The 23,145-nt window shown below is 55.4% G+C and overlaps 1 protein-coding gene across 8 annotated transcripts in view; it reads right to left on the reverse strand.

Moving 5' to 3' along the window:
* Window positions 1–1,413: 1,413 nt before the first annotated feature.
* The window catches only part of Ttc7a (tetratricopeptide repeat domain 7A), a 113,857-nt gene continuing 92,125 nt past the window's right edge, over window positions 1,414–23,145 (reverse strand). For 6 of the 8 annotated variants that reach the window (XM_078029248.1, XM_005324494.5, XM_021725832.2 and 3 more), the window contains 4 exons: window positions 21,875–21,972; window positions 20,043–20,177; window positions 14,895–15,097; window positions 1,414–3,488 (listed from right to left, as the gene is read on the reverse strand). In XM_078029248.1, coding sequence (XP_077885374.1) covers window positions 3,267–3,488; window positions 14,895–15,097; window positions 20,043–20,177; window positions 21,875–21,972 — 658 coding nt within the window. In that variant the 3' untranslated portion in view covers window positions 1,414–3,266. Of the gene's footprint in view, window positions 3,489–14,894; window positions 15,098–19,033; window positions 19,434–20,042; window positions 20,178–21,874; window positions 21,973–23,145 lie in introns of those variants that run through there. The other 2 variants (XM_078029250.1, XM_078029251.1) reach the window with 2 other exon arrangements.

Consider the following 23,145-nt stretch of genomic DNA (forward strand, 5'->3'; position numbering starts at 1 on the left):
GGAGGCTAGGTCCTGGACAGTGGTGGGTGGGCTGGAGGTCCGCAGGGATGACCGGGCAGCCACAGGTCTTGTCCCCAGGCTCAAACCCTTGTTCTGGCATGATTGGTTTAAACATGGCTTCCTTGCTCTCTGATGAGGGTCCATGTGTGAACACAAGATCTGCCACTGGAATGGGTGTCGGGAGGTTCTTGGGCCCAGCGGGGATCCTCCACCCGGCTTTCCACCATGTGACCAGCTCAAGGGCAGCCTGGCAACAACCTCAACGTGAACAGGGAGGCTGGGCCTCCACAGTCATTCCATCCTCTTCCCTGGAGAATGAGCTTTCTTTCTCTGTCTCTCAGGCTGGCAGACACCATAACACTACCTGTGGCTGGAGGTGGCCTTTAACTCCCCCAGGAGCCACGAGCTAAGGGCCAGAGCCAGCAGAGTTTGATACCAGTCATCAGTCACTAAAGTGTGTGTGACCTGAAAAAGGGATCATAGCGAAAGAGAAGCAGAGTGCTCCTGGCTTCGAGTGAAGCCCTGCCCCTCTGTGCCAGCAATGGCCAGTACTAGATGACCACGGGGATGGAGGCCGCCCAGCCACAGGGAAACACAGGAAGCACAAGGCTCCATCTAGATGGACCCCGAGTTCCAGGGGGAGACTCAGGGTGGCTCTTTGCACAGTGGGGTGGCTATAGCTGTGGGTACAGCAGGTGACCCTTTGGGGTTCATGGCTGGGTGTGGTGGCTCACATACATAATCCCAGTGACTCGGGAGGCTGAGGCAGGAGGATCACAAGTTCAAGGCTGGCCTGGGCAACTTAGTGAGACCCCCGTCTCAAAATTAAAAGGGCAGGGGATGAAGCTCAGTGACACAGCGTGTGTCTAACGTGTGTGAGGCCCAATCCCTGCTATCCCCTCTACCCCAAGAGTAGAACTTCTGTGTAAGTTTATATCATTCTTTAAAATACGTGGTGCAGGTCTTCTATTAGGCAATGCACACAGGTATGAGGAGTAACCGCTCTCTTCAGATGCACTGGTATGGGCTTCTCAGCAGAGGTGGCTAATCCCAATGTGGCCTGGGTCAACCCCCATCCTGATGCTCCTCCTCCACAGCTGAAGGTGCTTCATCTGCAGTGCTGGGGCCAGTGTCTCCTGCTCAATTGTAACTGTGCCCTGGAGGCAGCACAGGGTTCACTGAAAGGACAGGTCAGAGGCCAGAGCCCGCCCGATGGACTCTTCTGCCTCTTACCTGCCTCAGCTCCGGCTGCGCATTCTCCCCAAGCCTCTCCTCTCGCCCACTCCCACCTGGCAACATTCTCCAGATGATACCCCGACCTTCTCAGTGCCCTCCCCTCCATCTGCCTCCCTTCTCTCCAGGGCTCGGCTCATGGGGGAATGAACACACTAAATGAGCACAAGGCAATCCGGCTTCCCCTTCAAGAGTCTCTTTATTCAATTTCCAAAGTCACTGTCAGCAACTTGGCCCAGCTCTCTGTGGCTTCCAGAGAGGGCACGCTTGTCAGAATGCATTTGATGCCATTTCCTACTACCAAAAGGTGACTACCAATATCCTTGCACACCCCAAGGCACATCAGTGGCATTTGCTTATTTTTTTCTAATAGAATTCCAGAAAAAAATAGATCTCTATCATATATATATATATATCAATATTTATATACATACATACACATACAGAGAGATCCTTCAACCAAGAGGCAAAGGATCACATGTCCTTTGAGGTGCCCCTTGGTCTGGTGCAGGTGACCAGGAGGCCCCCACTCTCTGCAGTGCTGAGCTGTCCCCCTTGGGGAAAGTTGCAGCTAGGATACACCAGGGTGGCCCTCACCAACCTTCCCATGAATCTCAAAATGGGAGCTGTGCCCAGGAAACGTTCACGACTGGAACCTGTGGCAGATCAGGGAGGAACTCTGCCTGCCCCGGCCCTGGGAATGACTTCCTGGGGAAGGGTTCTGAGGATGGAAGTAGCAGACCACGGAGCCAACAGGGAGGAGACATCTGCCCAGCAGCTCCCGACTCTGCAGACAGGATGTGTCCTGGACATGGAGGCCTGCTTCATCATGGAAAGGAGGGGCAGGCTTGGTCTCCTCCGTCTCCTACCATAGCACCTGGAGTCCCAGGCAAGGGGACCCACATGGTCAGGGTGGGGTTTGGGTCACCCATGAAAGCCCGAGGGCTGTAGGAGATGAGACATACTGGGGACAGTCCTACAGGCTGTCTCCCTCTGTATTAGTAGCCCTGGAGGGACCTGCATCCCAGGGAAAGGCTTGCAGGAATGTGTTGACTCAGGGTGTTAGAAACAGCTGGGTCCAGAGTCATATTTTTGTCCCTAAGGTCCGCTCTAGGGGCCACTTAGGCTAGGGTACGTTTCCAGAGAGATGGGTAGAAATGGAAGGGTTGGTTAGGGCCGCTGTTCAGGGCCATACACCAGAGGCCCAAAGGCACTTGGTGGCAGAGAGGAAGAGCACAAAGGGCCCATTTGACCCCCCTGGACAAAGGAGGACAATGCCAGGCATCCTCTGCTAACGTCTGAGAGAGGAACCCAGAAGTGCTGTCGTGCTCACCCAGCCCGCAGCGTCAAGCTGGGACTACCAGGGCAAGACCTGCCCTGTCCTGAGACGGGGGAGCAAGATTCAGTGAGTGGGGACCCCAGACCCCAAGGCAGAGGCATGGGTGGGGGTAAGGCACAGCTGTGAGGCTCCCCACTCTGAGTTGTCAGGTCACCACATTCTGCAAAGTCACTTAAAGTTCAAGCCAGTCTGTCTCCCAAGGCACTGAGAAAGGAATCCAGGACAGCCTGGTCCAGCCAGAGGCAGCTCCGGGGGCTCCTCTCTGGTGGTGCAGAGGCTTGAGACTAAAGTTTGTCCAAAGCCCCAAAATACAGCTGTCAGGAATTTCTAAGGATGGGGGCTTGACACCCTTCGGGCATCTTCAGATGATGCACAGGCACAGAGGGAGGGGCGGCCTTGTGGAGATGCCACCCAGCTCCCTGCTCATAACATGTCTGAGTCCCAGGGAGCAAGAGATTTGCTTCCAATGCAAATCCTGTCCACCCAGCTCCAGCCCCCGCTGGCCCCGGAGGGGAGCGGGGAGGCGTGGGCCAGAACTGGGGCTGCAGCCTGCGGAAATGTTCACTAGCGATGTATTCCCTAAGCCCCACACTTGAATGCCACCGTCCCTCCCTGACCCCAGCTCCCTGCCTGTCCCTGCCTGCCCCTGCCTCCCTGGGCCTGTGCTGGCAGCCCCCTGCTGCTGCAGTGCCGCTCAGAGTTCCCTGGGGATGATGGAGAAGGGCAACACGGGGCTGCTGGCCTCCAACTCCAGGGCGGTGAGGAAGCAGTCGACGGCAGCCTCGTTCTGGCCCTGGGCCTGCAGCACCTCGCCCAGGCCCTGCCACGCCTCGTGGCAGGTGCTCTGCCTCTCCACGGCGTCCCGCAGTACCTTTTGGGCCAGGCTCTTGTGGCCCAGCCGACTCAGCATCAGACCCTGGAGACCAAGCAGAGGGGACAATGAGTGAGAGTACCTGGGGGAAGGGCATCTTGGCAATCGGGACAAAAGGCAGGAAGGCAAGAGCAGCTCACTTGTCGGTCACCAGAGAAGATTCTGTGCCTGGGTTGGGCACTGTCAGGTGTCCCTGCCCTTGATGCTTGAAAACCTATCTGTCCCCACCCAAGTCCTCCCTGCTTCAACCTCAGGTCCTGGACCAGCAGGAGCTCTGTCCCTTTTAGTCCCCAGGGTCAGGCCTGCAAATCCAGACCCGGCTTGGAGTTGCCCCATCTGGGGGTCCTGGGTGAGTCCTCCAGCCCTGTTTCCTCCTCCGCAAACGCAAACGGGAAATCACAGCAACTTCCCCTAGGGTTGCCCCGAAGGTGAAATGAGTCAGCGAATGTGACGCAGGCCAGGAGTTCCTGGCACAAGTGAGCCCCTGCTAAAGGGGACTCATTTTCTAGTCCTTGCTGCCTGCAGCATCAAGATGGAGGGGGGATGTCCATTGTCCATTACAGGAACTGCATCCGGAAAAACTCACGCTTGTAGGAGGGAGGAAGGGTCAGAGGGTCGGAGGGTGCCCCTCCTTTGCCTGTGTCAAGCAGCTTGGTGCTCTGGGGTCCGCTGCTGACCCAGTCTGGCAGGTGAGGGTCATGGGAGACAGTCAGACGGCAGGGAAAGGACCAGGCGGGGGTGGTCCAGGGGAAAGGCTGGATGGGCTCAGGGAGGCAAGGCCCTGGGGTGTCTGCCAGGAGCAGGCAGGAAATGTCCCTGCAGTTTGGCTGAAACACTCTTGCCAGACAGCTAGAGGAAGTGACGGGAATTGTCCCACAAAAAAGGGGCTGGGAAGTGAAATTGGCATGGTATACCCTCCACATCCTCTTCCACCCACACTTGGAAGGAAGCAGGGGGACAAGGTGGAAAGGAGGAGAGACCCAGGTCTCAGAAAGGCTGCTTCGCGCCGTCCCACCATTGTGTGTTTCAGCCCTAGAAGATCCCACGAGAAGGCGGTGGGTGTCAGGGGGTCTTTTTCTTGTTTTAAGATAGGAGGGAAAGCTCTAATATCAACTCCCTAGGTATTGCTGGGGTGTGTGTGTGTGTGTGTGTGTGTGTGTGTGTGCGCGCGCGCGCACTGCCGTCTGTGCCTGGAGCCCCCTCTCCACCCACTGACAGCCACATACATTTTTAGCTGGATCATTTTCCTTCTCCATGAATTCCCCAGAGTTAGGTCTTGTGTTGCTATGGAGACACTGGGAAGATGCATATGCCTGATTTCATAAAGTCCTCCAAGAGCCTGGAACACGACCAATTAGGCAAGAGAGAGAGACGGGTGCTCAGGAAGCCCAGGAAAAGCCCCCCTCCCCGGAAGCACTTGCTTGAGGCCCTGTGGCAGGGGGTGGGGGAGAGGAACTGTACTCACAGTGCCCCAGATCGACCTAGGGCACAGCCACACCCAAGGAACCACACGTGGCTGAGGCTGTGGAGCTTGGGGCAGGGCAGGTTGCCGTGGGCAGGGTGGAGTCTCGGGCAGGGCCCCAGCTCTGGCCAGATGCAAGTGCTGCTGACTCAGGGCTGCCTGGGACTAGGGCAGTGTCCATCTGGCCAGTAGGGCTCCAGGCCAAGCTGTCCTGCCCACAGGGCTGGGACGCCAGTCCCCAAGCAGCTCACAGTGGAACCGGGCCCTCAGGGAGGAGGGAAGGAAGGCGAGCCGCCAGCCGCCAGACACCAAAATTAAGCACCAAAAATGGAAGGTTTGAGGGCCGTGAGCCTGCCCAAGGGAGCAACAGAGGACAGAGTGGCCGGCAGGGCCTCCCAGGGAGGGTAGCCCAGGGTGCCTCTTCTGCACTCTAAGTCTTCCTTACGGAGCTTCCTTCCACAGAGATTTTGTTGGAAAGAAGGGCTCCAAGGCTGTGAAGGGGTCTGAAACCCCCAATTTCCTGGAGTATGGGGGTGTCTGGGAAGGGGCCAGAGGTGCCTGCAGGCCGAACAGTGTGTGTGTGAGTCCTGCTGTCAGTCTGGGCTCCTCCGCACGCCCAGAGAGAGAAAAAAGGTCAGTCAGAAGCTCTGGTTGGGTTGGAATCCCAGCTCTGCCACTGACAAGGACCGTGACCACGGGCAAGTAGCAGACCTCCTCTGAGGTTTCCTTATCTGTAAACCAGGGGACGGGAGAGTCCATCCTTGTCAGGATTCTGAAAAAGTACATCCAGGGCACTAGGATGAATCTGAAAAATTGCATCCAGGGCACTAGGTGGCACATGCAGCATCCCCAAGATGAGCTGAGGGTCTTTCAGGGTAGGGACAGGTGGTATCACTGATTTTTCTAGAAGCTGGAGAGGGTTCAGTAGTTCTATGCCAGAGGAGGACTATGGGCTGTGGTGGGGTTGGCTCACATTCCCGCACCCTGGGGCGCTGACCTTAGAGCCTGAAAGGAGACACCAAGGCCCAGGTCAGGCTGGGGCCCAGAAGCCCAGGGCCTGTAACAGAATCCGCTGCCACCTGCCCCTGACACCAGCCGCATTAGTGTTTGGTAGCAACTCGGAGTTGTTTGCTGCCTGACAACTGGGTGGGTCCCAGCCTGGACCCAGCCCCAGGGAGATGGGAGGTCTCATCTGCTCTGCCCCCAGCCCATCGTTAGCCCAGGGTTCACTGACACCCTCCTGGCACGCCACTTGCCCGGAGAAGAGGTCTTCAGGGAGAGGGTGGGAATACAGAACTGGAATCTTGGTTCCACCTAAATGTCCCCTCTGAACCCTCCCTGTTCCTCATCCACTCAGGAGACCAAATCTGCAGAGGCTCCCCTGGGAGATGCCAGAGCCAGGCTGCCCACCCTCAGGGATTAGATGGCCATGTGCAAGCTGTTTGTGGTGACTGAGCATTGTACCTCCAAAGGGACACATGGCCTGGCTATAGCCACCAACATGGTTTCAGGGAAGGACAAAATCTTGAGGTAGTCCCCAGACATTCCTACGTCCCTCCATGCCTTCTTCCCTCCCTTCCTGGATTTTAAGGAAGAGGGGTCTGGCCCATCTCATCTGCAGGGGCCTGGACTCCCAGGAAGCTTTCCCTGAGGACACAGTCCCTTGCCCACACAACCACCTCAAGGGTGCCCTTATTTACCGAGGGGCTCTTGTATGCCAACCCTGTCCTGCCTCCCAGGCTGAGACGGTGAGGGCCTCTGTCTCCTGCCTTCTCGTCTGTACCCCACAGGGCAACAGATCAACGGGGCTGGGGTGCAAGAGTCCTGGACACAAAGCTAGGGACACCAGAGGTGTCCCAGCATCAAATCCGTGCTTCCTGACTTGGATTTGCTGGTAGGCATGCTGTCCCTGGCGGTTCAGCAAGCCCTGTCTCTCAGGGCGACAAAGGCGGGCAGTCTGAGGGGCCCGGATCCTGTTGGGATTTGATCCCCAAGACTGTGTGGAGACTCTGAGTGGGAAACCTCCCTGTCAGGAGCCAGGCTCTCTGTGGAGGTGCAGGGTGGGATCAGGGACTATAAGCCGGGATGGGGGAGAAGAAAAAGGGTCTTGCCACTGAACACTACTATCCCAGAAATTTAGTGCCTGGTGAGGTTCCCCAGAGAGGGGGGACAGCAGGAAGGTCTGGGGGTATGTGTGCCTTTTCCCTCTTTTGGGGGGAGCAGCCCTAGAGCTAGGCCAGCTGCAGGCCAGGCTGAGCTCTCCTCCCCACCCGCCCTCAAGTATTTATAGAAGTTATTTTGGGAATTTTCTTTCTGAGCTCAAGGCACATTCCTGGGATTCTGTAACAGCCTTTCCAGCTGGGAAGCTGGGAATCAGCTGGAGACCTCTGCAGCCTTCTGGTCCCTGGAGCCCTGCCCTTCCCAACCTTTGGGGACCCTGGGGCTGGGAAGAGAAGCCCCTCTGCAGCAAGGTTGCCTCCCCCACACCCTGGAGCACTGCAGAGACCAGGCTCTCTCCATTCTCTGAGGTGTGTCAACCTGTCCAACCAGCCTGGGGACCTCCTTCCCCACCCCCATCACACATCCCTCCCAGCAGGTCACAGGCTGGTCCTACTTCCTGGTTGGGGGAAGGGGCACAAATCCTTCTAGTCCCCATCTATTCCTGACTAACATGAGTACCCCTAAGTTCACCAGGCTCCCAAAGAGGCCTCTGCTGAGAAGTTCCCAGACTCACTGGGAGCCCAGCCTGGGAGTCTCCTGGGACAGGAGGCCATGCTGTCTATGCTGCTGTACCCATGCCTGTCCCTTTCTTATCCTGGGTCCTAGAGAGGTGAGATGGCCAAGGATACCAGCTGGCCTCTCTGCTGGGGCGTCTAAGGGCCAGGAGCTGGGCTGAGAGGCTGAAGTACCGGCTTGACCAGAGGACGGTCACATCCTCGGGATCTGCAGAGCCTGCAGACCCACCAGGAAGGGGGCTCCTTTGCCAGCCCACTTCCAGGCAGGGCTGGGCTTTGACCCCTTGGGCTTGGGTCTGGTTTGGGTGGAGCTGGCTTTGGACCCTTGAGGTTAGCTGGGCCTCAGGATTCTGGGTTCTAGAAGGGAACCTCCCGGTGCTGGGGAGTGACGAGGTGGCCCTGGTCCTGAAGCTCCCCTCTCTGGGCAGGAGGCTGAGTCTAGAGGGTAGTGATGAAAGTTTTGGGGTTGGGTGGCCTACTCAACAAGGGGCTGAACGGCCACACTATACAGCACCTTCTGTATACCGTGAGCTGACCTCAGAAAGAGGTCCAACGGCCAAGACGCTCTACATACAGAGATCCCACTACTTTGGTGACAAAGTGGATTCTGGAGCTAAATTAAGCCACAGTGCTCAACTATCATTCTGATCTGAACCTATGACAGGCTTACAAACAGCACCCCCTCCACTTCCTCAGCAGAGCAGATGGACGTCACAAGCTCACACAGCAGGCTAAGGTTTCCCAGGAGACGGGAGCCAGGGCCAGGTCCAGGGCCCGGGCTCTGGGTGCACACTGGGGGTAGTGCCAGCCCAGCGGTAAGGTGAGGTAGGGAGGGGCCTCTGGACTCAGCCAGACCAATACTGGATACTGGGGGACAAGTCTCAGCCCCTACCTCCAGCCTATAGAACCCTCCACCTCCTCCTGTATCTCCAGGTGCAATTGGGACTGTGGCCTGAGGCAGGATTACCTAAGGCAGTGTTGGAAGAGAGCTGACCTCAGTACGAGGTCAAATGGCCATGACACTTCTATTGAACTAGCTGCCAAACAGAAGCAATATCCCAGGTCTGCTGGAGCAGGTGCTCAGGAACACCTCTCTCTCTCTCAATCTCTCTCTCTCTTTCTCACACACACACACACACACACACACACACACGCACACAGATGGCAAGGCTTCTGGGTCCTTCTACTCCCTCAGGCCTGGACCCCTCTAAGCGACCTGCTATAGCTCAGCAAATGAACAGAGTGGGAGCAGCCTAGAGGTGGAGCAGCCACTGGACCCTGAGACATGGGGGAGGGTCATGTCACAACCTTTGGGCCCAGGAACCAGAGACCTTTTGCTCAGTACTGAGCCCAATCCAGCATCAGGGAGCCTCAGAATGCAGGCACTGAGTTTCACTTCTCAGATGCTCAGGATGCCTTTCCTCCTGAGAGGCAGGAAGCAGACGGTGAAGCAGCTTGGCGTGACCACAGGCCAGCGGAACGCGGCCCCTGAGCCTGCCACCACAACCTCCCTGGCTGCCCCGGATTAACCAACACAAGAGATGCAAGACAAGTCTCAGATCCCTCCTCCATCCACTCAGACCCCTGCTCCCCCCCACCACCTGCAGGCTGCCCTCCCCTCGCCCATGCTAAGGTCAGCCTGGCCCTGTGCAGTGTACACTCCAGTCCCGTCCACCAGGCAGCTGGGGTCTGCATCCTGCACGTCTGGTCTGGCTGACTCGGGGAGGCCTGGGCGGCTTTGCCGCAGTGAGCCTCTGGGGCTTGGCTTCCACTTCCCTCTATCAACCAAGAGCCTCTGACTTGGCCTGGGAGCCACACTTCAAAGTGAAGAAGGCAAAATAACCCCTACTACTAGCCGATTAGCTCACAAAATTATTTAACCTAATTCTAATAGTAGTCCTAGCCACCTGGCATAGCAATCCCCATTTTATAGACAGAACACTGAGCCTCTGAGAGCCTAGGGAACTTGGCCAAGGTTAAACAGGGAGTAAAGGCAACCTGGGACTCAAGTGTCAGCTCTGGTACCTGGGTCTTAAAAATCACCATGGACAACGCACCCTAAGGCAGCCCTCAGGTCCCTGTCCCTGCCCAGCATCTCCTCCCTGCCCCTCAGCACCTACTATTGAATGCACTGGCCACCCTGAAAGCACAAGGCAGGATGGGCTGAAGATCCTCACCTCAGAGTATGGCCCAAGGAAACCCACCTGGTCAAAGGTAGAACTCGGGTTCAGGCCACTTGTCACCATGCTTTCTGCGTAAAAGGCAACAAAATTGCCCAACAGTGACTTTTCTTTTTATAGCTTTCAGCTCATCTAAGCCCTAAAACTTTTCTTTGAGGTCACAAGGGCCTAAATGATCCCACATGAAAGAAGAAAAAACAAGCCCAGTAAGAGACGTAATGCCCAAGAGCCCCTATAACTTGAGGGCAAGCAGGGCTGACAGAGGTTTGTCACCCTTGGTCCCTCCCTCTAGGACTGGTGAGGGCTGGCTGGGGTGCAGGACAAGGCACTGCGGCTAGGCTCCACCTTGCTGGCCTTAGGGACCAGGGCTGTCCTGGTAGGTCCCCAGAGCACCTGACAGGCCCAGTCCAGGACCCCGTGGAGCAGCAGGGTACGGTGGCACAGGAGCTTCAGGGAACGCGCTGGGAGGTTCTAGGGCCGTAGCCATACTCTGGTCCCCTAGACCCACTTCAAGAACAAGGCAGCCATTTCAGGCTGGGAAGGAGAAGGAGAAGATGAAGGGGAATGGTTCATCACCACACTGTCATCAAGAGGAGAAAGTAACTGAAGCTGACTCCCTGCCCTTCCAGGCATGTGGGAGGAGCACTAAGCTTCAGAAATGGCCTTCTCAGGAATTATATCACAGGAGGCAAAGCTCTCGCAGAGTAGTCCCCTGCTGCAGCCAGGGATGCCAGAGAAAAGGCTCTGAGACAGTCTGCAGCTCTGTCTTCAAGAAGAAAGCACAAAACTGTCCCTCTGGAGCCTGCCACTGGAAGGAGGGCAGGTGCCACCCACAAACCCTCTCCTGCCCACTCCTGGTCTCATGGGGAGGGTTCCAGGCCGTCTCCTGCAGTGCAGACCAGCCACCCCGACGCAGCCACGTGCTCTGGCCAAGCCGAGGGCAGCAGGGGTGGGCCTGTCTGCAGCCAGGACTCGGGCTTCCTTCTGTGGAGCTAAAGGGTAGCAGACACCGTCACCCCGAAACACACCACTGTGTTGAGGCAAAGGAAACTGAAATAAAGCAGGTACAAGAAAAGCTCTCTGCCTGCCCCAATCTGCCCAAAAGTAGGAAATAAGTTCACAAAGGTGTCCTTCCTCTCTCCCCCACCAAGGAGGACAAAGGTGGCCCACAGAGGACAACATTTGACGCTTAGACCTTAGCAGCCCAGGGACAGCACCAGAGGAATCAATCTATCCAGCTGGCCTCACCACCTGGCCTTTGTCCATGAGGCTGCCACACAGAAACACTTGATTTCCTCTTGTTTATCTACCTTTTGTTACAGGGGTCCTGGTCAAGGACACAGAAAAGTAGAGGGAGAAGTATTTTTTCTTTCCCTACACTAGGAAACCGAGTCAAGCCAGCGATCCCATGGGGTTCTCTCATCCCAGCCTGTGACACCTGTGACACCCCTCCACCGTGTTCAGGTGACCTCATAGGAACACCCTACCTTGTCGAGTTCCCTGACTTGCCACTTGGAGGTGGCTGGTATTAAAGGGGTCCTGGCCTCTGAGGCAGAAAGCCTCAGACAGAGGCGTGTGGGCTGCCTGGGGTCCCTTTTTGAACAAGCCCCCGGAGCCTTCTCTGAGGAGCAGTTATCAGGGAGACACCACTGCTCACCTTGGGAAGGACCCTGCTTCCCCTCTCTTAACTAGATTCCTCTGCTGGGGAGCTGAGACCCGGGTACCCCGGCTGAGGGGGACTTCCTGGTGCCTGGAGTGAGGGCCAGGCGTGATTGGCAGAGACTGTCCGGACCTCCTCCTGTGATTGGCCTTCTCTGCAGAGACCACGCCTGCCTTTTTCTCCAGTCTCCAGAAGGTCCCCAGCCACTGAGCCTCAATGGACCACCTTCTCTGGACACTACTGTGGGCACAGTGGACAGTCTTCCCTGGCGGGGAACCGCCAAGGAGATGACTCCTCCTCGCCTGGTCTGGTGGAAAAGCCTAAGCTGCACCCAGGGAGGAGCCAGGAGCCAGAACTTGGAAAACATCTCTCCCATTGTATCCGGGGCCAGGGAGGGCAGTAGGGCACAGAACCCGCTCCTGGGCCAAAGTTTATATTCTTAGAAATGCCTGAAGCTTGGCTCCTGAAAGCCAAGCTTCCACTCCCAGTGGGCTTTCCTCAGCATCCGGGTGTTTGCCACTCCACCCTGTGGACTATAGGGTCAAACCTGGTATCCACGCAGCATGGCAGGAATCTCTCACCCTCTTCTTTCCAGATCCCAGGGAGCGGGACTCACCCATGACCTCAGAGGGCTAGTGAGAGGGGAGCTCTTCCAGCCCAGGGTTTTGAGTGGCCAGGCTCCCAGGGGAGAAGGGGTTCTCTTTCCCCTTAAACCTATCAGAGGTCAATGTCCTCAAAAAGCCTCAGTGGTATGGGAAAGCCAAGATGTCCTACCTGGGACACTGCCTTGGCAAAGATTCCATGAGGGGATACCCATTCTCCACTATGTGCCTCTCCCTGGATAAGTCTCCAAGGATGGACCAACCTTCAGTTTCACGAAGGACTGACAACGGATGTGTCTCTCGTCTTCTCTACTGACTATTTTACGATGACTAGCTTACGTAAACGTCAGGCTGACTTAGATTGACCGTTTATCATGTTGGAAAAGACTGCAAGGCCCCATGCTTAGTGGGGAGAAAGTACTGTCTGACTGGAAAAAAGTACTGTGATTGACTAGCCATGTCTGTCACTGGGGAGGGAAGGGAGGATAGTATATGCTGTGTGTCTTCCTTGAGACTTGCACTGGAGACTTTTATGTGCACACCTCATTGGATGAGAACAACACGGCATGCTCTAGGACCAATGAAGATTATTATCTACTTACATCAGGAGGATGAAAGTTAAGACTTTTCCCAAGTGGCCCAAGTGAATCAGAGCCAGAGTCAGGATTGGATCCCAGATGTCCTGAGTGCCAAGGACATCAGTCCCCCAATATGGGGAAGGCACTGAGACTGGGGAACACTTTTGAGATCAACATGCCAAAGTGTTCCCATGTCTTTAGGCAAATATGCTTGGTAAATCTTCTCCAGGCTTGCAATTTGCTATTCTTTATGCATATGTGTGGGAAGCTGGCAGGAACAGAGTGTGTGGAAAGGGGAATGGGCTGCCCACACAGAAGTCGACTGCCCCTCTGGTTGCTGGGAACTTTAAAAGGGGGCAGGTCTAGCTCTCTGACTTGCTCCAATTTCATCAAATCAGCGAGACACCCCAGGAAGAGAAAAAGGACCATTTTCGTCACATCTGCAGGGAGCCACTCTGGACAGCTATTCGGTTTCCGTGGAAACCGACCCTTGGAAACTGCTTTAATTTCAGGAAAATAGCTACAAACAATAATAAGCATAAATGAAAAATGGTACACCGTTACTTCAAAATTGTACTCGTTATTGGATTTTGTCGGGTCTTAGGGGCTGTGACTGCAGGCTCGGATCCACAAACGCAGTGGAAGGCAGATGTCTCTGCCTGGCTGCAGGCCTAATGCCTGCCCACATCCTCCCTCCTGACTCTCTAATCAGATTTCTGGACGTGACCTCCGGTGAGGCATTTATCAGAGACGCTAATGTCTGAATTTTGAAAGGAAGGAGGATGCGCTTTGCAAAAAAAAAAGTAAATAAATAAATAAAAATAAACAGAACAAACATTTGCTGATGACTGGAGGGCGACAGGAATCCATTTGAAAGAGCACAGTGAGGAGTGATTTGGTGGCACAGGGCTGAACACTCACACAGGCTAAGCTAGAAATCTTCGAGACGTCAGGCAGCAGGAATAGGAGCTGAGCTGGGAATATCTGTTCTATTCCATTTTTAAGGACTCTAGGGGTCGGAAAGGACCTTGTAAAGATGGCTCTGTCCAGCCACTGCTCCCCCAACCCCCAGTAAGGTTTCTGTTCTCTCAGCAACATCCTCATGAGATGATTCCGGAGTACGCGCCCAGACTAAGTGATAACTTGCAATCCAATTCCTTGCAGCTTGGGCTCATGGGCCAGCCAGACCCATTCTGGCAATGAGAACCCTTCAGCCATCTGGAGCCTTTCTCCTGATCCTTCTGTGATCTTCACGTGGCAGATGTCAGGGATATCCTAATGGCCATTCTCGGAGTGCTCTCACAGAGGGACATCCAAGGCGGAGCCCAGACCCCCACCGGGAAAGACTGTTGCTAACTGTGGTTCCTAAATGATCCTTCACAGACACCAGGGCATCTGCGGGCTCATTCACTTTCAGAACGCTATATTTGTCCTGAAAACTGCTCTCTGGAAGGAGCTAAGGAAGGCAGGGGAAAAATGGCTACCTCCAGGACCTACTGTACCATCTGTCAGAGCAACTACTCAATAAATGTTTCCTGGATGAGAAGCCCCATTGGATGAATGAGTAAAATCGCTGTTCAGAGAAGGCAGTTCACTTGCCCATCGTCACCCAAGGGGGAGACCAAGAGCACCTGGGTTCTGCTTCCCAGTCTTCAAACCTTCCCACCAGGAGGCCCAGGGACCTGGGCACCTGAGTCCCAAGTCTGTGCCCTGGGAAGGGGGCTGCTGAACCCTCTTACTACCTCAGGCCATTCTAAATGTGTGTTCCCATCAGGCCCAACATAGCAGCCCACCCCAGGGAGCCCACTGCATCCCACCCAGGAGACCTAGAGACATGGAGAAGGAAGCCCAATGACTGGGGAAGGTCTGGAGTCCCGCAGAGGGAAGAACATTCTGGGAACTGCCTAGAGTCTGGACTGGCCTCCAGGACCAGGATCCAGTCAACAACCACCAAAGCTCTTTGGGGTTAGATCACCTGATGGCAAAAAGTCACCAAAAAATACCCACCAGCCCTTCTAGGTTTTTTTCATGAATGCAGACCCTGATGGGAGCAGAGCCCCTACCTCCAAGAAACACACTGCTGCTGCTCCCATCAGGGAGGAAGCCTCTCTCCCAGACGCCAGGGACCAGCAGCAGCAAGGCGCTGGCACACAGTGGGGGGGCGGGTAGGAGGGACAGTGGGGAGAAGGTCTGGGGTCTCCGGAGGGAGGTGGCAGGAGGGGGCGCTGGCTCACCAGGCTGTGCATGATGTCCACGCCATCGGGGTTCACCGTGAGCGCCTCTTGGTACAGCTGCTTGGCCTCCTCCAGGTTGCCCTTCGCCTCGGCCAAGCGACCCCGCATGTAGAGCACCGAGTGCGAGGTGGGAAAGAGGCCGGCCGCCTCCTGGATGCAGAAACCTGCTTCCTTGAGGTGTCTCTGCTCCATGAACAGCTCGGCTGTGAAACCAGAGGGGCCGTGAGAGGTGTGAGTGGTGGGAAGACACACAAGATGCAGGTGGCACCCGCATCCCCAGAGCAGGGGAGCCGGACGCTGCCCACCAAGTCACAGCACGGGGAGAACTTACTGTGGGATGCAGGGGTCACGCTAGGTGCTCCACAGATCATCTCAGTCAATGCTCACAAAACCCTGGGGACCAGTGCTTCGTCACCCCACTTTAGAGATGAGGAACCTGGGCACAGAGAGGTTAAGGCATTGCCCAAGGCCATGGGACGAAGCCAGGCTTTTTGTTGGGTTGTGTGATTACACAGCTGAATGCTTGCCCGGGTAGCTCTGCTTTCCGTTTCAGGGTCCCTTCACTTCATGGATGCATTGTGCAGTTGGACGGATAGGACGGAAGCAGCTCCTGGAGGCCGCACCTGGGGGCTGGCTGAAGTTAACTCCCCCACTGTGCTCAGGACTTGGTGGGCACGGGCTCAGAGCCCAAGGGGGAGCCAAGAGTTCCACTAAGGATGGGGGTGGGAGAAAGAGGGAGAAGTGGTGGTGACAACAGTGACAAAAGCCACCACCTGAACTTCTGGGAGCTGACTGTGGGCCAAGCTGCATCTTCACAAAACATTCTTTCTCCATAATTCTCACAGCCAGTCTTGGAGGGAGGTGGGTACCATCAGGATCTCCACCATGATCCTGCCCCACTGTGTGAAAGGGCAGAGCTAGGGCCAGCCTCCCCAGCAGCCCCTGGGCCTCCCTCTAGAGCAGACTTTGGCAGCAAGCAGGATCAGATCTGCCCCAGAAGCAGATCAGTGGGAAAAGGGGCCACTGCTCCAATCCTGGGCCTGCCACAGAAATGTGCATTTTGGTCCCACGCAGCTGAGGCCCAGGCCCACGCCCACCGCAGGCACTTTTAGAAACGCTGCCTGTCGGCGGGCCCCACAGCCCACTCTGCCTTCCTTTCAAAGCAGCCCCCAGACTCTGCTGCCCCCTCCTAGGGCTGTTGCCCATGCGGAAGTCACAGAAGGATGGCAACACAGATGGGGAGCGCGGGAGGCCAGCAGAGTCTGGCTTGTGACTCTGCCAAGAGCTTTTCCTAGCAAGGGCTGGGAGCTGAGGTTACGCAGGTTTAGAGCATGTCTAGGGTGGGGGACTCCCAGAAAGAGGTTGATAAACTGGGACCAGGCTCCCCACCTGCCTGACCCCATAAGCAGCAGGAAGGAGACCTAACTAAGGCCTTAACTGCAACACACAGCACTGGGGTCCTCAGCATGAACATTGTGTAAGGCTCATTGTGCAATCCAAGCAGCTGCACATCTGAAATGTTACAGAGGGCTCTGGAGCAAGGGGACTCTTTCTGGATTAGAGAAGAGAGAACTGGGAGAATGAGAGAAGTGAACACAAAGAAGCCAGGTTCTCATGCTAGAATAAAAACGAGAGATTCAGGCTCCTGTCCCCAGAGACGTCTGAGATTCCCAAGGCATAGCATAGGAAGGTGAGGCCGGGAGACGGGGCTTTGAGCCCAGGGCCTTGCAGAGAGGGATGCCCAGTGGCTGGGGATTTGACTCTGATCAGTGTCAGCTTTCCTTCTCCACTCTGCTATTGAGCCACTGCCAGGGCCTTTGAACCGGTTACCTTTATAACTGAGTTTCTAATATACAACTATTGAGCACTGACTGTATACCCAGTCCTCCCATGAGAAGGAGAAAAAGCAGGGGTGGGGTGGGGAAACTGAGCCACTTAAGAACTTGAGAGACCCAGGGCAGTGAAGTGATAAGTGCCAATTCTGGGTATCATAGACACTCAGGATGGATCAAGTCAGCACTGTGGTCAGGGAGGTCTTTCTAGAGGAAGTAACATTTGAGTTGGGGCCTGAAGCTCAGTTTAGCTGGGGGCCCAGGGGTCTGGCCTTCCATGCCCAGACCGTTCCCCAGCAGTCCCACTCCAGGTTGGGCCCACTTGGCCCCAGCCTGACTCATTAAGCTGTTTACAACTTGAGGTCCTGTCTCCCAAGCCCTCAGGAGGCTGTCCCCAGTCCCCCCTTGGGAACTCTTCCTAGTGCGTTCACATCAACAGATTTCACTTAGAGGGAGTGCTGGGGCCCTGGGGCTTTCTAGGCCTCAGGCCTGGTTGTGGGCCACACATCAGGGAACAGGCCCTGAAAATGGGTCGGGCTGCTTCACTCCGACGGGCTTCATCACCACTTAGGCAGGAAAGCAGATGACACAGAACAGGGCCAGGGAGGCGAGGTCTCCCGAGGGCTTCAGGCCACATTGCAGACAGCCTCATAGGCCGGGCCTCCAGGACAGGGCTTCTGACTGGCAGGTGGGCCCACAGGTCTGGGGGCTGCAGTGCCCCCCTCTTCCTAGCCTCAGTGTCCCTAGGCAGATGCCCCTGGCTCCTGCTCACAGTTTTACCAAACATGGTGCTCCCAGCCAGCCGGCCAGCCAGCCAGCCAGCCAGAAGAGGCTGCAGCAGGAGACCCGTGGCACTGTGCCCACCACAGCCTGGCTCCTCCCGCTCCCAGCCTGGCTGCCAGGCCTGCGGTGCCCACACCCATCCTGGCCTCCCCTGGCTGGGGCTGGATGAGCACTCACTGTTACGGCTTTTCCTTATTGATGTGTCACCCCGGTGGCAGGGCCTTGCTGCTCTCTGAGTGTCAAAGGGCGCCCTGGACCTCCCTCAACGACTTGACTTTCTTCCTTCCTGTCCCTTCCGTCTCATCATCCTCCCTGTCGACCTCTTGACCTCCTCTCTTGCCCATCTGTCTCTGGTTGGTTTTTTTCCTCTTTGCTCCCTCTCTCCCCACCCCCTCTTCTTTGCTTTCTCTCCGCAGGCTACAAATGGAAAACATCTGTTCCCTGGAGCTTTGCAAGAGTCCCTTTTATTATTTTTTTCAGAGGCATCCTGGTCTAACCCTGCACCTAGAGCTGGCTCCCATCTTCCTGCTGAAGCCCAGGCTCTCTGCCGCAGGCCCATTTCCACACCCTCAGGTTGACGCTGTGCCGAGAAGCGGGGTGCTGAGAGCCCTCACCTGGAGAGGTGAGCTGGGCTTCCTACAGAGAATCTGCCCCAAGACCTCAGAAAAGGGAGGGAGAAAAAAAGAGAAAGAAAAGGAGGACACCATGTTGGCTTGGAGGTGGGAAAGAAACAGATTAGACCCTAAAAGGAACCCACCTTGGCTAGCCTAGCCCCCCCTGCCATGGGGGCAGTTTGGTGACCCCAAAGGAAATAAGCATCATTCCCCATGGAGCAGAGTCCCTTGCAGTTGGGCTAGACAAATCATGGAGTTTAGGCTAATGGACCATGAGGAACGGTGATGTGAACCAGTTCCAGGTGTGTCCTTATGGGGACGGGATGTCTTCTTTCTCTCTTCCACATTTATCTTACGCCTTGGAATGTCAATTGTAGCAGAGAACCATCCTGGACCACATAGTTGAGAGCCACACCCTAGGGACAGCAAAGCTGCCATCCCAGTTGAAGCTGTCATCTCCGAATTGTTACATGAGAAAGAAATAAGAAATAAGCATCTAGCTTTTGTGACAGCGATACGGCGCTCCATGTCTCAGAATAGGACAGGAGGATCTTTGCTCAGGAGGAAGCCTGGGTATTATTCCTCTGCATTCTTGAACATTCCTCTTCCTACTTAAGACCCAACAGCTGTGGAACACACCTCCCACATCCCTAGCATCCGAAGGACCCTGAGATGCTAACTGGGGCAATATTTGCATTATTAAAATGCTCCCATCTCTTAGCCTTTCTGTGAATCCTGGTCCAATTCTTTTTTCATAGTCAGAACCTATGATAGGGAGAGCGGAGGCGTGCTGCATGCTAATGCGTCCATATGTGGAAAACACGCCACAGGAAACCCTAGATTCTCAGCTAACAAGCACGTTCTAAGGATGACTTGCCAAAGCTGCATGTCCTGGTAACTGATCATCTACTTTTGGTTGATTTCTTTTCCATGTCTCCTTGGGGGCTGCAGCCCCATCCCTGTAGTGGGTCAGAGCAGAGAGGAGGGTAGGCAGAACAAGGGTGAGGAGGCGTCCCTGCACCCACAGTTTCCCTCGGGCAGTTCTGGACTGAGGCCATGCTGGGCCTGGGCAGGTTCAGGATTCCACTTGTCTCTCATCTTCCTCTATTCTTCTGCGCTGCCATTGTATTCTATTCAGACACTTGTCCTCTCTGGCCTCGATTCCCTGTCTCTTCACTCTAATCCACCTCTTGCACCACGGTCAGGTCAAGTTGTCAAACACTTTCCTCGGAGTCCCTCCTCAGCATTCCCAAGCACAAGGACACTCAGTCTGTGGCACCACGTGGCTTCTGGCTCCGTCACAACTGTAACTGGCACAACAGAAGCCAAACACCATTTGCTGAGCACCTACTATGTGCTGCAGTAACTTCTTCACACATAAGCTCATTTGAGATCAGGGCTGGCTAGTTGTGAGCTGGCATCAGAACCCAGGTCTGTGTGACTGAAGCTGGGCCTCCCTGAAGGCTGCCTCCCCAGCACTCACTGGTCTGCAGACTCTTCAGTGGCAGTGGTGCTGCCTGGTGACCCAGAGGGACTGCCAACTGGACAGCAATTTCCACCTTACCAGCCCTCTGGCCTATCCATTTGTGTGGCCTCTCCTGACCTCAGAACCTCTCTCATTTGGATCTGCCATAGAGAACCTCTCCCAGGTAGGGAGGCGGGCACCCTTCCTATTGGGCAAAGAGGAAACCCATAGCCAGACAGATTAAGTGACTTGCTTGGGGCAAGCGAGGAGGAAACAGCTGGAACTAGACCAGGTTCCTGAACCTGCGAGCACTCTGTAGCCCATTTGAGCCTCATCAAGAGCCTCCACCTCCCCGCTCCAGGACAGGGCAGGGCTCTGAACATCTGGGTGGCTTCAGCCAGGTATGGGAGTATCCCTGAGCCCCAGTTCCCAGGCTGGGACTGGGGATACTCACCAGCCTGGAGCCAGATCTGTTCCAGCGTGGTCCACAGCTGCATGGGACCCTGCTTCAGGACCGAGGTGGACATGGTCAGCTCTGACATGGCCTCCTCAAGCCTCGAAGCTGCAATGGATGATGCCCGCCGAGAGCCTGCAGAGAAGGAGGGCACAGAGCTGAGCAGCAGAGTCAGGGTGCCCCGTGCTGCAGGTCCCCGGGGCAGTCAGAGCCCAGCTCCAACGGGCAGACAGGGCGCCTGGGTCAGGGCAGGGTGGCACAGCCTGGCAGCCAGAAATCTGACAAGCTCTCAGATCCACTAGGGAGGGCCCACCACCTACTCTCAGCCACAAATGGAAAGAGGAGATTTTTAAGGGATAATCAGGCGTAAATCCCACTGGGAATCTATCCCTGAGGAGAACAATCATAAATGTCAGCAAAGATGCTCATTCGACTCCTGCCTGTTATCTGAAAACAACAGGAACTACTCAAATGTTCAATAATCGGGATAATTAAAAACAAGTGAGGGTATAATCACCAAAGCCTGCAGTCATTAAATGATAATGTATACATGTGGATACGGATGCCAAAAGAGGTTCACATTAATTACACAGGTGCAAAAAAAGCAAGGAACAGAAGAAAATAAATCATATTTTTGAAAAATCAATATGGACATGCATGGAAAAAATTCTGAAGGGCCATTTATTTATTGAGGTCTGGGTGGTGAAATGAGAAATGACTTTTCTCTTTCTCCTTTGGCTATTTTTACAAGAGCACATTATCATTTCGTGTGTGTAAAGGTCCCATTCATGGCTGAGACCTGAGGGATAATTGGGGAGCAGCTTGAGTCAGACTGTGCCCTTGGAGAACCTCTCCCGTGTCAGTTCTGGGTGGTGCGGGCCCTGCTCAGGATATATAAGCTGTTGACATTTATAATTCCCATGCAGGTGAAATGCGAGCACTTTCTCCCTCTCGGAGAGGCAATAAAGGTTCCAATAAACTCAGGAGACCTCAGGCACACCACAGATGATGTCAGTTTATGGGACAAGTGTACATGGAGTCCTAATAACTCTGAGCATGGTTCTTACCTCTTTAATTGCATGGGAGTTGCCCCACCCCCTTAACCAGTCCCTCCACAAGCTGCCAAGCACCCCTGGGATGGGCCCTAAATTCGGGTGCAACGTTAGGCTGCCGAAATCAACCCCATCACTTGCACCTTGGCTCCAGTTCGCAGAAGTGAAAAAAAAAATGAGCAGTTCCACTAAATACAATTCCACTCACACTTTCATTCCCATGACTAACTCTTCTTGTGTTTTTGAGGAAGGTGTTTTGCTTTAATCAGGTCCTCAGCTTAAACATGGTAGGTTTGTAGTTCCCAATGCATTTGAATATCACAAGCCCTGGGTTTCAGGATGAGTTTTTCCAGGAAAAGAGTCAGCTTTGAGCGTAGAATTGAAGAGCTCTGCTCATTCCTTTCTATTTGACTCATCTACTGGGGCATGAGGCAGCCGCTGGCGGCTGGCATTGGCCTTAGGGGAAGTCGTCTCTGCTCCGGGCTGTCTTTCCAACCGAGTCTTCTCTCTCTTTAACTACCCCAAAGGCTGGGCCTGACCCCTGCCCACTCAGCTGCCCACCACCCACCCAGGGCCAGCAGTCAGTCCTACCCCGAGTCAAGATCAGCCTGAAAGGTGTCTGGGGGCCACCCCTGAGCATCCAGACCATTGGGAAGCAGCAGCAAGGAGCAGCGATGGGTTTGGCCAGGCTGCCCAGATGCCCCCCTCCCTTGGTCCTCTCAGGCTGGGACAGTGAGCTTTGGTTCCACGTGAAGAGCTGCCCACAGGGCACATTCTTACCAGAATCTGCATCGTGGGCATCAGGCAGGGTCAGGTGCATGCCACTCTGCTTCTTTATCGTGTGGCCCTCACCTAAGCTGCCATCCTTTTCCAGGCCTCTGGAAAGCAAGGGAAGGCAGGACCTGGTGAGGCAGAGGCTGGTGTCCCCCAGGGATAGCTGGGAGCACAGGGAGGGGGAGGGGCCTCACTTCAGACAGACTCTGGGACTGAGAACTCATGTCCCAGAAACAGAGCCCAAGTCCTTGAAAAGACAAGGAAGGATCAAGACAACCGGAGACGTAGAGGGTCAGGCGCGGGTCCCACATCACACAGGCCAAGGACTGGAAACCCTCCCACACTGCCTACGCCCCCCTCTGAGGCAGCGGGGGCTAGAAGTCCCCTAGGTCACTTGAGGCCTTTTCTACCCTTCCTCCTTCAGTGCCGGGAACCCGGACTGGCTTCTTAGGAAAGCCTGCCTGGTCTTCACAGGCACCAGAAGTGCCCCGGCCTGCCCTGGGGAAGGAGGGCCCAGCTGATCCCGTGAATCCTGCCATAGGATCCCCTACCTCCAGCTGCCAGGGCAGTCCCAGGGGAGCCATGGGGGCCCCTGGGGGGATAGAAAGAAGCATGGTGACCCTTTCTTGCCCCCCACTCAATGCCCCAGGTCCCTACAGCTCCCGTACAGTTTTCTCAGTTGGGGAAGCCAGGAAGGAGCCGCCAGCTCAGAAAGGCATACGAGCCTGGTGGGCCCGTCCCACTGCCGAGGAAGCCCACGACCCTGGAACCCGTGGGCTGGGGACACTTAGCGGAGGGCTGCAGCAGGAAGGGTCGGAGAGAAGCAGCCCAGCCTGGGCCAAAAGGTCAGAAGGTATCTTCCCTTCTAAGGGATGCCTAGACGATGGTCCTGCAAAATGCCAGGATCCAAGGCGTCTCTGCCATCCAAACTCAGGCTCATGCTGGCCCCAACCTGGGCCTGTGGATGCAATCACCTTACTGGGTATTAGAGGACCCCACCCCTCACAGCACAGTGAGCGGTTCAGGTCTGGTGGTCTTCTCCCACCCTCTTCCCGTTCCCTGGGGGCATCCAAGTGTAGGCCAGAGACACTAGGTTAAAACCATTGGGGCCACCCCTTCTTGGTTGTGTGACCCTCAGTGAAGTTACTTGACCTTTCTCATGAAATTTCTCTCTCGGAACCGAGCATGACGACATCCACTTCACGGGGCTTTTGTGAGGGGAAGTCAGACAGTCCCGGCAGGCGCCTTGCATATTTCTGGCTTCCTGTCCAGGTACT

Source organism: Ictidomys tridecemlineatus, chromosome 12 (assembly GCF_052094955.1).
Source record: "Ictidomys tridecemlineatus isolate mIctTri1 chromosome 12, mIctTri1.hap1, whole genome shotgun sequence".
Classification (NCBI taxonomy): Eukaryota; Metazoa; Chordata; class Mammalia; order Rodentia; family Sciuridae; genus Ictidomys; species Ictidomys tridecemlineatus.